This window comes from Penicillium solitum, assembly GCF_028829755.1.
Source record: "Penicillium solitum strain IBT 25940 chromosome Unknown utg000008l_segment0_segment0, whole genome shotgun sequence".
In the NCBI taxonomy this organism is placed as follows: Eukaryota; Fungi; Ascomycota; class Eurotiomycetes; order Eurotiales; family Aspergillaceae; genus Penicillium; species Penicillium solitum.
Window position 1 is genome coordinate 2,263,878 of NW_027072127.1, and position 13,009 is coordinate 2,276,886.

A 13,009-nucleotide genomic window follows, 5' to 3' on the forward strand; every position below is an offset into this window, starting at 1 on the left:
CGGCAATCGAAAAGGCCCCCAACAAGGAAAAAGCGGCTACCGACGTTCCCCACACTCTCCAGGGTTCTCCGACCATATGGCTTCTCCAATTTACTTCTCTTACCTTTTCCTTCTTTTCTCTCTCTCTAGAATATACTCCGTCTCATCTCCATAGCCAACATCACTCAACTCACCCCTGTGCCGTGATTGAGAATGGCCAAAGTATTCGATGCGACAGAAGGTATTGATTCTCCGCATTCGTGTGACCCCCACGCGGGATATTTCGACTAACTGAAGAAACAGTCGCAAAGCACAACACTCCTGAGAGTTGTTGGGTGGTGCTATACGGCAAGGTCTACGATGTACGGTTTCATCCTATAAAGATCCTCATTGTGTCTTTTGTACATTCCCCGGCCACGTCTGACTCTTATCTAGGTCACCGATTTCCTGGGCAGCCACCCCGGCGGTGCAAAGATCATTTTGAAACTTGCGGGCCAGGATGCCACCGAGGAGTATGATCCTATTCATCCGCCAGGTATATTAGAGGAGGAGCTTAAGCCCGAGGCATGCTTGGGAACAATTGATGCCAGCACATTACCAAAGGAGCAGACATCCTCTGAACCTCAAGAAGAGATTGAGGGTCCACCGCCTATGGAGAATATTCTCAACTTGGACGAGATTGAGGAGGTGGCTACTAAGCAAGTGAGCAAGAAGGCTTGGGCGTACTATTACTCCGCATCCGACGACCAAATCAGCAAAAAGTTCAATAATGAGGTGTACCGGTCCATCCTCTTGCGACCTAGAGTCTTTGTGGATTGCACAAAGTGTGAGCTGGACACAACGGTCCTAGACCATAAGCTGAAAACGCCTATTTATGTGTCTCCCGCGGCCATGGCCCGTCTAGGTCACCCATCCGGTGAGGCCGGCATCGCAGAAGCGTGTCGTAGCTTTGGAGCCATGCAAATCATCTCTAATAACGCTTCCATGACACCAGAGCAGATCGTCAAAGACGCTGCTCCGGACCAAATCTTTGGCTGGCAGCTTTATGTTCAGATTGACCGCAAAAAGAGTGAGACGATGCTTGCACGCATCCAGAAGCTCAAGGCAATCAAGTTCATTGTTCTTACCCTCGACGCCCCGGTTCCAGGAAAACGCGAGGATGATGAGCGAACCGGCATGACTGGACGGACCGCTGCCGTGCCCAGCGGCGTGAAAGCCGCTGAGCGCTCGTCAGATGATACCCCCAACCCCACCCAAGGATCTGGAGGTGTCGGCCAGCAATTGTTTGCAGGCACCGATCCTTCCTTGACATGGACGGATACTTTGGCTTGGCTTGCCACTCAGACGGATCTGCCTATTGTTTTGAAGGGTCTGCAGACTCACGAAGATGCATACCTTGCCTCACTCCATGCACCTCAAGTTAAAGGTATCATTCTCTCCAATCACGGAGGACGCGCCATGGACACTGCCCCTCCGGCAGTTCATACTCTCTTGGAGATTCGGAAATACTGCCCCGAGGTCTTCGACAAAATCGAGGTGTATGTGGATGGAGGTATTCGTCGCGGCACAGATGCCGTCAAGGCTCTCTGCCTAGGTGCGAAGGCGGTTGGCCTTGGACGCCCGGCTCTGTGGGGTTTAGCGGCGGGTGGAGTCGACGGTGTTCGCCGAACATTGCAAAGTAAGTTGGCTAGGTATCTGTTCCGTTTTCATTTCTAACTCTGTGGTAGTTCTGAACGATGAAATCAAGACATGTATGCGACTGCTTGGAGTGGAGCGGATTGATCAATTAGGGCCCCAACATGTCAGTGTCCTCTCATCACTTCGTCTTTTTACCTGCTAACTCTGTTATTAGATCAACACTCGCGTTACTGAGCAGCAGATCTATGATGGTCCTACTGCCCTCGAACCCTTACGGCGCGCATTCCGTGCGAGACTGTAGGAGCCGCCGAAGTTATATACTCCAAATGTAAATGTGTCTATCTCGAATATAATTTGACTACCTGGAGTCTTATCCTACTTTACGTCCCCATTCAACATTTGCAATATCCAATGATGTTTTTCTCTTTCCAAAAAAAAATATATATATATCCCCGTTGGCTGTTGGCCCACTATATCGGCGCCACCCTAACCCATCTCCACCCCCAATCCACACAACCAAAAAAAAAACTCTTCTTCGGAAGAAGAAAAGACAAAAAATTAGTTTCCCTGGGAATCGAACCCAGAACCTTTCCGGAACACTTGCTTGAAGCAATTGTTAACGGAAAATCATAACCGCTAGACCAGGAAACTGATTGATGTAAGATGAGGCATCTTAAGTCACTATGGACAAGACTGAACGGGTCCTATTATTTCACATTAGATTTTGATCGAGGTGTTTGATTAAACTGTCTTATAATCTAAAGATTATATCTTTTAAGATAGTTATGCATTTATTTCGAACCAGACTAACATTACCTAGGTAGTAAAATGTACTAAAATGTACGATTAATAATATTAACTCACTACCTACATATGTACATAGGTACCTGGCCCTCCAGGGCTGTACCTACATCGCCATATATTCCCCGCATCTTACATTTCCCTTCCTACCTCCTCGATCTTACAATGGCTGCAAACATCCTACAATGGTTTCCTCACACAACTGCTCCATTCATTGCTAATGCACCAATGTTTGGATTTGCCGACGCCGGCCTAGCAACTGCCGTCACAAAGGCCGGAGGATTCGGTATAACAAACCAGCCTGGTTCCAGACATTAGATTGACCATCTACAGGGTTTATTGGCGGAGGCTTTGATTTTCGATCTGAATCAACCCAGCTCCTGGGCCTGGATACTCAGTTGGCGAATGCCCGCTCTATCCTTGGTTTGACCGATGGTTCGCCATTGCCGCTTGGTGTCGGTTTCATTACTTTCCAGCCAGATGGGCTCATTGACAATGCCATTCCCATTCTCCAGAAGCATCGAGTAGGAGCAGTCTGGCTATCCTTCCCTCAGGCTGACGCCGATCATCTTCCGATCATAAAAGCCATTCAGAAGGCCCAGGAGATTTCTGACTGGGATGTCAAGCTATTTGTCCAGGTAGGAACTATCAAGGCTGCACAAGAAGCACTTAAGCAGGGAGTGGATGTTCTGGTGGTTCAAGGAACCGATGCAGGGGGACATCAATGGGCCCAGGGTACGAGTTTAATAGCCCTGTTGCCTGAGGTGCGGGATCTTCTATCAAAGGTTCAAGATACAACCACTGCTATCCTGGCCGCTGGTGGCATTGTGGATGGGAGGGGCTGCGTTGCTGCTCTCGGCTTAGGTGGGTTGTTCCGCACTTCATTGTTGCAGCTGATTGACATAGACAGGTGCCGATGGGATTGTTATGGGCACACGGGTTTGTCTTGTTTCCTCTCGTCGACATGGATCCTTGCTAATCAAATGCCAGTTCGTTGCAACCTCGGAGTGCTCTGCGCCGTCTGCGATTAAACAGACCATTGTATCAGGGAGTGACGGGGGAGCCTCGACTGTCAAGTCCATCCGACATGATGTGTTCCAATCGACGGATCTCTTTCCAAGGCAGTATGATGGCAGAGCTATCATCGGTGTTAGTTACGAGGATTCTCAAAACGGGGTTAGTGACGAGGAAATCATCCGTCGATACGATGCGGCTAAAGAGGCTGGCGAACATCAACGGAGGACGGTATGGGCGTAAGTATCCCGACTCTTCTATACTGTATGTATCTCTTGGGTTTTTTATATTAATGGCTTTGATAGGGGAGCGAGTATTGGAGGTATCAATGGCGTGGTCTCTGTTGAGCATGTCGTGCAGTCTACCCAGCAAGAGGTGAAAGTGATATTGGGGCGGTTGAATACGGGATTTTAGCTCTATATATCTGGTATCTGGTATCTGGTACTTTGTCTTCTTGTTTTTGGTATAAAATCAAGATGTTAGCTCTATATCAGCAATACATACTGATCCGAAATATATATATATAAACATCAGAGCAACACAAACATACATTGTGAAAACTAGGCTATCCCAACACAACCAACTAGCAAACTAAACACAAGCAAGAATATCAAAATTAGAAATTGGTGTCAGATCAAGATTGACAAGCGTTGGCAACAGGCCGAATTGAATATCCCCCTCCCCCCCCCTTCCCCCCTCTTTATTCTCAATTCTCAATTCCTCGACCTTCAAAGTGACCGTCTCTACCTCTCAGTTCTCTCCCTCGCAATTACACATCTTTCAGGCAAATCAAGATTCACGGCCGTGTTTGGTCAGCCTTGAAGTTGGGACCTTGGTGTTCCCTTCAGAGCTGCCCGCGATTTATTCCTCGATTTATTCCCATCCGCCGAGCCGCGAATACAACGTCGAATCGTGAATTTTTAACAACTGGGACTTACAAGAGCCCATTTCATACTCTCACCACCCTCAAAACCATCGAATCGACCCCCTGCGACGATCAATCCGCCGCGATGAATAAGACTACACCCTCACCGAGCCCTGTCCCCAAAGCTTCGCCAAGCTCAAAACCCTCTCCCTCGCCGACCGCAGGCACAAAGCGCAAGAGAAATGCCCCAGCCAAATATTATGCTGTCAAGGCGGGTCACAAACCAGGTATCTACTATGGGTGGAATGACTGTCTGGCCCAAATAACGGGATTCAAGGGAGCAATTTGTGAGTGCACTCTTCGCAGTGGTTCTTCCAATAGGTGTGCCAACTCGACCAGACACTAACACATAAGCTCTTTAGTCCAATCGTTTCCATCGCAAGAAGCAGCCAACGCGTTTCTGAACGGTACCAAGCTCCCAGCCGAATCGCAGAGCTCGGAGAACACACGATTCTATGGAATCCAAAGGGGCCGGGTTACTGGAGTATACACAGATTGGACGACGGCACAGGAGCAGATCCGTGGGTTTCCGCGACCTCGATATCGCAAATTCTCCACTCGGGAAGAGGCAGAGGAGTTTGTACGGGAAGGACAGGCCCAGCCCCCAGCCGGGTTCGGCGTGGCATCTGGGCCTCATGGGATAACGACCGAAAAACCAAAAGACGCAGAAGGGGTCGAGTTTGCGCCAGGCGACGGCCCATTGCCAGCAGGGGCTGAAGATGGGTTTGATCCCAACGTCCTTTTAGACCCAGCCACTGGCAAGGTGGTGTACAAAACAGCCCCCCAGATGGCAGCGACAAAAACACAATCAACAGGTATCCCAGGGATGCTCCGGATATACACCGATGGGAGTTCATTAAGGAATGGCACCCCATTGGCATCGGCCGGGGTAGGGGTATACTTCGGCCCTGGCGACTCAAGGTTCGTACATTCGCCCATTGGGCAATATATATTCTTTTACCACACCTTCTAACTTCCATCACTTATCCCAGCAGAAACGTATCGGAGCCACTCAAAGGCAGTCGTCAAACGAACCAGCGCGCTGAATTGACTGCAATCCTTCGGGCGATTGATATTGCCCCTCGGCACCGAGATGTAACCATAATCACCGATAGCCGATATTCGATTGACTGTGTCACGGTATGGTTTGTCAACTGGCGTCGCAACAACTGGATGACTCGGGACAAGAAGCCGGTTGAGAACAAGGATCTGGTTGAATCGATTCTGATCAAAATCGAGGAACGAAATGACCTCAAGGTGAAGACCTTGTTTGAATGGGTTAAAGGTCATAATAAAGACCCGGGCAATGAAGAGGCCGATAAATTAGCCGTCAATGGAGCCCAAAGGGGGGTATCTGCTAAGGCAGAGGCACTGCATGTGGCCCAGGAGGTGCCTGATGAATTGTTTGAAGATTTTTAGGCATTCAATTGCAACATAAAGAGAGCATCTTGCATCTAATATGGAATAATGGAATAGTAATGCACATAATATCTCTACATAGTCAATAAGTAACTAGTTATGGACGGCGTAGTTTATGTACAAAGTGTGTCAGATGCCAAGACCTGAGATGTTTCCCACAACGGAGATCTTCTCTTCTTCTCTTCTCTTCTCTTCTTCTCATCTTCGCATATTCACCTCCATAGCCCGCATACGAATGCTACCATTGTTTGATTTGAAGCCATCTCAATACATCCAGATGATCTTGCCAACAATTGCACAGGAAATTCATACTATGATTCAATAACACTTGCTTGTGCTCGTTCAACCTTGACATACAGACATTATCTATCTAAGTCTCTAGATCTCACTGATCTGACTCCTTTGAACCCAAACTATTTCTTTAGTTGACACATCTGGGCCTTCATTGCCCTCAAATACAACCCAGAACATTTCAAGCCGGTTATAGTGCAGAGCGAAATGCCGACACTTGCTTTGATCAACTTCAACATCGTCTGCGCGACGCTCGGAGGGTTCATTTCCCTCTTCGGACTAGTATCCTACCTTTGCAAGGAGAAGTTCTACCTATCCGAAGCATGTAAGTGTTGAGTCATCCGGGTGGTATCACCACATTCACTAACAGGAAATAGTAATCTCCCTACTAGCCGGAGTGTTATTCTCTCCCCATGCGGCTAATTTCATCAGACCGGAAGACTATGCACTCCACTCTGAGGAGAACCTCGAAGAAATCACTTTGCATTTTACCCGCTTAGTGTTAGGCGTGCAGCTAGTCCTAGCCGGAGTCCAACTCCCAAAGCGGTATCTGCAGATCGAATGGCGGAGCCTAGGGCTGCTTCTTGGACCAGGCATGGCTGCCATGTGGATGTGTAGTAGCCTAGTGATCTGGGCCATGGTGCCGAACTTCAAGTTCCTCCATGCCCTGATCATCGGCGCATGCGTGACCCCAACCGACCCCGTTCTGTCCAACTCTATTGTTAAAGGCAAGTTTGCCGATAAACATGTTCCCCGTGAGCTGCAGAGGATCATTATCGCTGAATCTGGCGCTAATGATGGCCTTGGCTACCCGTTCCTTTTCTTTGCGGTTTATCTCCTCCAGTATACTGGGATGGGAAGCGAGAGCTATAGCGGTGGTGCGGGGAAGGCGATGGCGCTATGGTTCTATGAGACCTGGGCATACACCATTCTGTTGAGTATAGCCTATGGAACTCTGGTTGGTTGGATTGCGAGGAAGTTGCTACACTGGGCAGAGGAGAAGCGCTATGTTGACCGGGAGAGCTTCTTGGTGTTTGCCATTGCTCTTGCAGTGAGTTTACTTCAAATCTGAAAAAAAAAGGAAGAAAGTTCTTTGCTGATCTCTTAAATAGCTGTTCATTGTGGGAACCTGTGGTTTGATTGGGACAGATGATCTTCTTGCCTGTTTCATTGCCGGAAACGTATTCACGCAAGAGTAGGCCACCACGATGCGAGCTATGATATCACGAATGCTAACAGAGACAGTGACTGGTTCCGCCTTGAAACCATGGACGATTCCCTCCAACCGACAATCGACATGCTTCTCAACCTGTCTGTCTTCATGTGGTTTGGAGCGGTCTGCCCATGGTCATCCTTCCTGGACAACAGCGTGATTCCAATCCATCGGCTCATCTTCTTGGGAATACTGATCCTCATAGTCCGCCGCCTCCCGATCGTCTTTGCCATGCATAAATGGATCCCGCAAATAGAGCTCGTCTCCCAGGCTGCTTTCGTCGGCTTCTTCGGTCCTATCGGAGTAGGCGCCATCTTCTACCTATCAGTCAGCCTTGAATTCCTGCGCAAGATCCAAGTCAACGGCGAAGTTCCAGAGGACGTAAAGCAAGTCATGGAGACCATCCGGGTTGTGGTTTGGTTTCTAGTAATCTGCAGTATTGTAAGTCTTCTTCCCAAATAACCAAATCCCCGCCCCGCGTCTTCATATCTTATTCATCTCCTGACCAAACCTAGGTTGTGCATGGCCTCTCAGTCCCGCTTGGAAAAGCCGGCTATCACCTCCCGGCAACCATCTCCAGTGTCATCAGCACCGGCACATACGAGGAGCGCGAGCCGGTTCCCATCTCAAATATCAGCCACACGCACAGCACGGCAACACCTCTCACAACGGGGGAGGATGCGAGTTACCGCAGCCGCAAGCGTGGTTTCCGGGGTATTGGCATAGGTCGTTCGGTGATCCGTCCTCGTTCGCCGTCCCACCAACCCGGCGTGGGTCAGGTCGATGAGCCGGAGAGACCCGTTCACCTGGTTGTTCATCAGACTAGAAGCGGGGATAATAAGCCCTAGTCCTAGTTGCACCTGGGGATGTGATCGATCCAGGTGGCTGTGCTTTGCTTTGATTGGATTCATCCAATTGCTTGATTAGCAGAGTGAAGTGTTGCGTGGGTCGTCATATCCTCCTGCTTTGATTGCTCAGCATATTAGACAGCAACTTTTTTTTCTCTACTCTTTTGTTGTCTTCGTACAGACACACTTCAGATTATCCACCGAAAGAGACCAATGCTGATGTTGGGGATATTAAAGTGGATTCGGTCTAGGCGTCATTTAAACATGTAGATAATTGGAGGGTTAGATGGGGAATATGGGGATGCTAGGTGATTGTTAGTATTCGGAATTATCGATGAAGATTGCCTATCGGTCTGTGATAATAACTACCTCCATATACGTACATCCATGGATAGGTGGTATGTTTGATTCGCCGATAGGATTTAGACCAAGGAATACACCTTGTGAGCATAAGAGACATTCCTAAATTGTCCATATAAAGCAATGGGAGCTTCGTTTTCGTGCACGCAACAAGTCTATCAATCATGGCAACTGTCAATACAACTCGCCCACGCGACTTTGTCGGATATGGAGAGAATTATCCGAGGTTTACTTGGCCAGGAGGCAAGAGGGTTGCCATCAATTTTGCCATTCACTATGAGGAAGGGACGGAGAGGAACCCACTCCAAGGCGACAGCACACGAGACTCTCGAACATGGGTGAGAAGCGCGCGGCCCGAGAATGAGCGAGACCTTATGCAAGAGGGCGAGTATGAGTACGGGACACGCGTTGGCATCTGGCGGCTCCTACGAATCTTCAAGGAATTCAACGTCCCGTACAGTGTCTTTCTATCGTCCGAAGGCCGAGCGGTTGAAGACGGAGGACTGTGACCTTGTCTCGCATGGAACCAGGTCCATTAGCCGCCTAGGTCTCACGGAAGAAATGGAGAGAAGCGACCTTCGCTCCATTGACCAGACCTTCGAACTCACAGGGAAGAAAATCCTGGGTGCTTTCCCTAGACCACCCATTACCGACAACAGTCAGTCGGCTCATGGCGGAGGAGGGCCTGCTCTACGATTCGGCCACCACCCACGACGATCGTCCCTATTTCGCCGACGTTTCGGGCCGACCGATGCTTGTTCTCCCTTATGCCGTGGACACCAACGATGCGCGCTTCTGGTGTTGGAAGGCGAAGAACCAGGTGGAAGCTGAACAAAGTGTGTCAAGACACCTGTTGCGTCGAATCGTAAGACCCCTAACCCTGGCTGGGCAACAATCAAACCTCCCTCTACATCGACCGCGAGGCCACCAGGGCCACCACCCCCTGACAAGTTCAAGAACACCCCGACTTTACTGACACCACCATCAAGCACGAAGGGTGCTCTTCATATCGCATTGGTACGTGTGACGGCGACAAACAAGCGAGTGGCGTCAGTAGTGAGAACAAAGCCATTGGGACTTGGGATATTGGAAAGAACCCTTTCGACGATCTTGGAAATTCGATGATACCGATAGACATAACCGCTGGGTTCCTGCAGTCCAGATTGTCCCTGGTCGGTAAAATAGACCCAACCGTCTGGGCTGAGGGTTAGGTCGTTGAATCCTCAAAATCATTCGGCGCGATAGCCTGAAACCAATACCACCCACCGCCTTGCCGATTTCTGTAATTTCAACCAACCCCTGACGATGATCTGCCACCAGGATTCGTCCATCGGATGTCACTTTCAAGCCATTTGGCCAGCCATAGTACGAGGCAAAAAGAGACCAACTCCCATCCGGGGCGATGCGGAAGATTCTTCCAAACGGAATATCCACCACGTATAGATTCCCTGCTGAATCAAAACATGGGCCTTCTAATAAGCTGCTGACGGCCTTGCCCGCTAGAATGTTGTTTGCCCACTCCTTTGCTCTAGCGGCAGCGCTTGTTCCAGGGACGGCCCACTTGTCTGGTAGCGAAGTGAATGGTTGGGCATCTAAGCGAACAGGAGGATCAAGGTAAAACATGATCAAGTTCTCTGATATTCAATTTTGGCCCTGGGAATGTTGATTTAAGGGTGTGCCTGGAAAGAAAAGTATAGTTCTTTGCACTGAGTACCAAATATGTTAGCGTATAATCAGAAAGTAAGAGGTCGTGGTAGCCACAAGAGGAATCTTTGAAAAGAGAGTACTTAATCTTTTCCCCCCTTTTTTCCTTTGAGGAAGAATACTTCTAGTTAAATAGGAATAGGTAGCTCTGATAAAATAAACTACGGTGTTTACTATAAATTGCCGATATCAGAGGGAACCCGGCAATGTTGCGAGAACCACCTATCTGTGACACTAAACTCCACTCATCTCTCGAATTATATTAATATTCTAAAAACATATTCAAATCCCTTCATAGTCAAAGGTGTCAAAAAATTAATTTTGCATCTTTTTTTGGGCCAATATCACCACCGGTGACCAGTTGTAAATACAGCTCTTTGTGTGTGATAGTCGATCGAGGGCTACCTCTTGCTCGGTAATAGAAAACAGCATATCACGAGCAAGCGATCTCTTGATACCGTGAAGGATTTCACCGAGAGCCATCAAATAAGTGTTGGTGCATAGTTGTACTAGATCAGGTTGAAAACGACCGATTTCCGATTTGAGGATGTTGAAGTTCTGTTGCAAGTGACTGGGTAAGTTCGAGACCCAACTATAGATATTTTAATAACTCCTTGATCATCATCGTGGAGTAACAAAGTAACAAACCTATAGTCGAGATTGACCTTTTTGAATATTTTATTGATATTCCGCTCAAACTCTTCTGCTTTTGCACCCTTTATATATTGGTGTACCAAGTCGGCATCCTCCCATTGTAGATAACCTCCAGGTTCTTACCATCTGTCAGCCTCAGCCTATATACGACCATGGATACTTGCATCAGCATAGCTCGGGTCTTACTTAATAGATGCTTGACATGACGGGACAATAACGATATGTCATTTCCTCGTAAAATGCTAGCCCACATTCGTAGATGCACCACGTCATATTGACCATATAAAGATGAAGGCGGATCAACCAAAGAGTCTAAAAGGCCCAGCGTCACATTCCGAGGCCATAGTTCCTTTGATGGATACTGACTGTCGGAAATATCAAACCCGTATAGTTGAACTGTTGGAAGTTGTGTTGCGAGGTCAAATATCCAGATGCTATAGAACGAGAGAGAAGTTAGTACCACCCTCAAAGATATATATAATAAAGGCAAAGGCTTGCGCTGTTCCAGTCTCAAGCTCCGCAATCTCATGTTCTCCATCACCGGGATATCAGGATGTAACTCAAAGCCTGTATGGAGCTTCCAAAGAAGATGTTGTGCATCCAACCTGATCCTCATTAGTATTCCGGTACATAAGTGGATTTGACCTTCAAAAAGGGTTCAGCTCACCTATCTGAGTCTTCAATAGCTCGACCTAGAACGTATCCATCTTCCTGAGTCATGATCGTATTTCTTGTAGATATGCGTGAAATGAGTAAATAGTTTGAAGTCCAATTTATGTATACTTTCGGCTTTGGCAATTAGTTCGCAGTATGTCTTGTGTTGCAGATGTGAGAATAAGGACTGGTTACACACATATAAAATGTCATATTAGCTGGTTTACATAGTGGATAATGACTCCTAGCCCAGGATTATGTCAGAGACCAAATAGGAAACCCAGATAGTTGCACTACAATCTTGTTACACCAAGTGAAATTCCAGGCTGCGGCTGAGTATTATGATAGATCCTAATATTATTATGTAGCACAATACTTTTACGCGTGACGAAAACGATCGGAGTGTATAGCGTAGCTTATTGCTCTATCATTTTGAAGCTTCAAGATCGTTAAAACTTCCTCCCGTTTTGGCAAAGTACACATAGACTACACATATAAATGCTGAGAACAATGTCATCTCAAATGTCCATTACCTTCACCAGCCAAGCCAACGTCTTAGAAGCTGTCGTCGAAGTGCTATCAAACCACAAAACCGATGATTACTATGCATACGAGCGCGGAGAGTATTGGTACATTGGCATTGGAAGTCGATCCTCGTTGGTGATTGACTCCCAAGGACAGACTGTGACAGTGAACAGCGAATCTGGTCAAGCATCACGCTCCATCAATGGAACTTCAATTGCCGACACCGCGAGAGAAATTACTACCGACCACTTGAAAAGTGGGTTCAGGATATTTGGCCAGGTTGGATTCAACTACGCTGCGCATATTCTTGGGCAAGAATACACACCTGGGAACTGGCCTCTTCTAGCCCTGCTTGTTCCACGTCTCGAAGCTAGGAGAAGAGCTCCTTCACGACCCGAAAGAGATTGTGGAGCATGTGGTATCAGCAAGAGAGGCCATTACCGAGCTTCAACGACTTTGCCCACGGGATACAGTCAAGATTGAAGATTTTATGTCAATCCGAACGCGGGGGTCTGTCCAGCATCTAGGATCTCGTATTACTGGAATTCTATCGCTTGAGAAAGATATCTGGGATGCATTTGATGTTGTATTTCCGTCAATTACCGCATCTGGTATTCCAAAGCATGCGGCCCTCGAAGCCATTCAGCGCCTGGAGGATCAACCGAGAGAGCTGTACTCTGGCGCTGTCACCATGATCGAAGATTTAGAATCATTTGAAGCCGCCCTTGTCTTGCGGACTGTCTTTCAGGATCGGAATCGTGCTTGGATCCAAGCTGGAGCTGGTGTTATCTCTCAGTCTAACCCCCAGCGTGAGTTGACGGAGACTTGTGAGAAGTTGGCAAGCATTGCACCATTTGTCATTCCGGATGTTGGGCCTACCTAGGTATTTTTTTGAAGGGATTACATAGAGTCTGGTAATAACGCCATGCCATAAATATGGAAACCCCGAGAGTACAAGAACTAGATAGATACAAGCAAGAGAGA

General features: G+C 47.9%; 7 protein-coding genes across 7 annotated transcripts; 6 read left to right on the plus strand and 1 right to left on the minus strand.

Annotated features, from left to right (window-relative positions):
• The first annotated feature begins 110 nt into the window (after positions 1 to 110).
• On the plus strand, positions 111 to 1,941 carry N7455_010147 (FMN-dependent alpha-hydroxy acid dehydrogenase). Its single transcript, XM_040954063.2, has 5 exons — positions 111 to 220; positions 283 to 341; positions 415 to 1,657; positions 1,707 to 1,780; positions 1,832 to 1,941. Exons 1-5 carry the CDS (start codon positions 193 to 195, stop codon positions 1,916 to 1,918), a joined length of 1,491 nt encoding a protein of 496 aa, XP_040815515.2. The 5' UTR covers positions 111 to 192; the 3' UTR covers positions 1,919 to 1,941.
• Positions 1,942 to 2,583: 642 nt separating this feature from the next.
• On the plus strand, positions 2,584 to 3,846 carry N7455_010148 (nitronate monooxygenase; the record flags this gene model as incomplete). Its single annotated transcript, XM_040954262.2, has 5 exons — positions 2,584 to 2,704; positions 2,752 to 3,282; positions 3,329 to 3,357; positions 3,409 to 3,671; positions 3,738 to 3,846. The coding sequence occupies 5 exons, from the start codon at positions 2,584 to 2,586 to the stop codon at positions 3,844 to 3,846; spliced, it is 1,053 nt and encodes a 350-aa protein (XP_040815548.2).
• A 596-nt stretch (positions 3,847 to 4,442) lies between these two features.
• On the plus strand, positions 4,443 to 5,776 carry N7455_010149 (RNA-DNA hybrid ribonuclease; the record flags this gene model as incomplete). The annotated part of the gene is made up of 3 exons (XM_065606379.1): positions 4,443 to 4,644; positions 4,720 to 5,278; positions 5,350 to 5,776. The coding sequence occupies 3 exons, from the start codon at positions 4,443 to 4,445 to the stop codon at positions 5,774 to 5,776; spliced, it is 1,188 nt and encodes a 395-aa protein (XP_065460342.1).
• A 498-nt stretch (positions 5,777 to 6,274) lies between these two features.
• Positions 6,275 to 8,128, plus strand: N7455_010150 (putative Na/H antiporter; the record flags this gene model as incomplete). The annotated part of the gene is made up of 5 exons (XM_040954102.2): positions 6,275 to 6,392; positions 6,445 to 7,118; positions 7,180 to 7,262; positions 7,313 to 7,721; positions 7,796 to 8,128. 5 exons carry the CDS (start codon positions 6,275 to 6,277, stop codon positions 8,126 to 8,128), a joined length of 1,617 nt encoding a protein of 538 aa, XP_040815443.2.
• Positions 8,129 to 8,652: 524 nt separating this feature from the next.
• N7455_010151 (uncharacterized protein) lies at positions 8,653 to 9,699 on the plus strand (the record flags this gene model as incomplete). Its single annotated transcript, XM_040954124.2, has 3 exons — positions 8,653 to 8,976; positions 9,036 to 9,324; positions 9,446 to 9,699. 3 exons carry the CDS (start codon positions 8,653 to 8,655, stop codon positions 9,697 to 9,699), a joined length of 867 nt encoding a protein of 288 aa, XP_040815448.2.
• Positions 9,700 to 10,507: 808 nt separating this feature from the next.
• Positions 10,508 to 11,566, minus strand: N7455_010152 (uncharacterized protein; the record flags this gene model as incomplete). The annotated part of the gene is made up of 4 exons (XM_065606380.1): positions 10,508 to 10,784; positions 10,841 to 10,964; positions 11,033 to 11,451; positions 11,514 to 11,566. The coding sequence occupies 4 exons, from the start codon at positions 11,564 to 11,566 to the stop codon at positions 10,508 to 10,510; spliced, it is 873 nt and encodes a 290-aa protein (XP_065460343.1).
• A 456-nt stretch (positions 11,567 to 12,022) lies between these two features.
• N7455_010153 (putative salicylate synthetase) lies at positions 12,023 to 12,908 on the plus strand (the record flags this gene model as incomplete). Its single annotated transcript, XM_065606381.1, has 2 exons — positions 12,023 to 12,304; positions 12,372 to 12,908. The coding sequence occupies 2 exons, from the start codon at positions 12,023 to 12,025 to the stop codon at positions 12,906 to 12,908; spliced, it is 819 nt and encodes a 272-aa protein (XP_065460344.1).
• Between the last annotated feature and the right edge of the window lie 101 nt (positions 12,909 to 13,009).

What these genes read in the sequence shown, in the direction of transcription:
- N7455_010147 (XM_040954063.2), top strand. Translation starts at nt 193, where the DNA reads ATGGCCAAAGTATTCGATGCGACAGAAG. An exon ending in TGTTCGCCGAACATTGCAAA is followed by an intron (nt 1,658 to 1,706) that starts GTAAGTTGGCTA and finishes ACTCTGTGGTAG; the next exon opens with TTCTGAACGATGAAATCAAG. An exon ending in ATCAATTAGGGCCCCAACAT is followed by an intron (nt 1,781 to 1,831) that starts GTCAGTGTCCTC and finishes CTCTGTTATTAG; the next exon opens with ATCAACACTCGCGTTACTGA.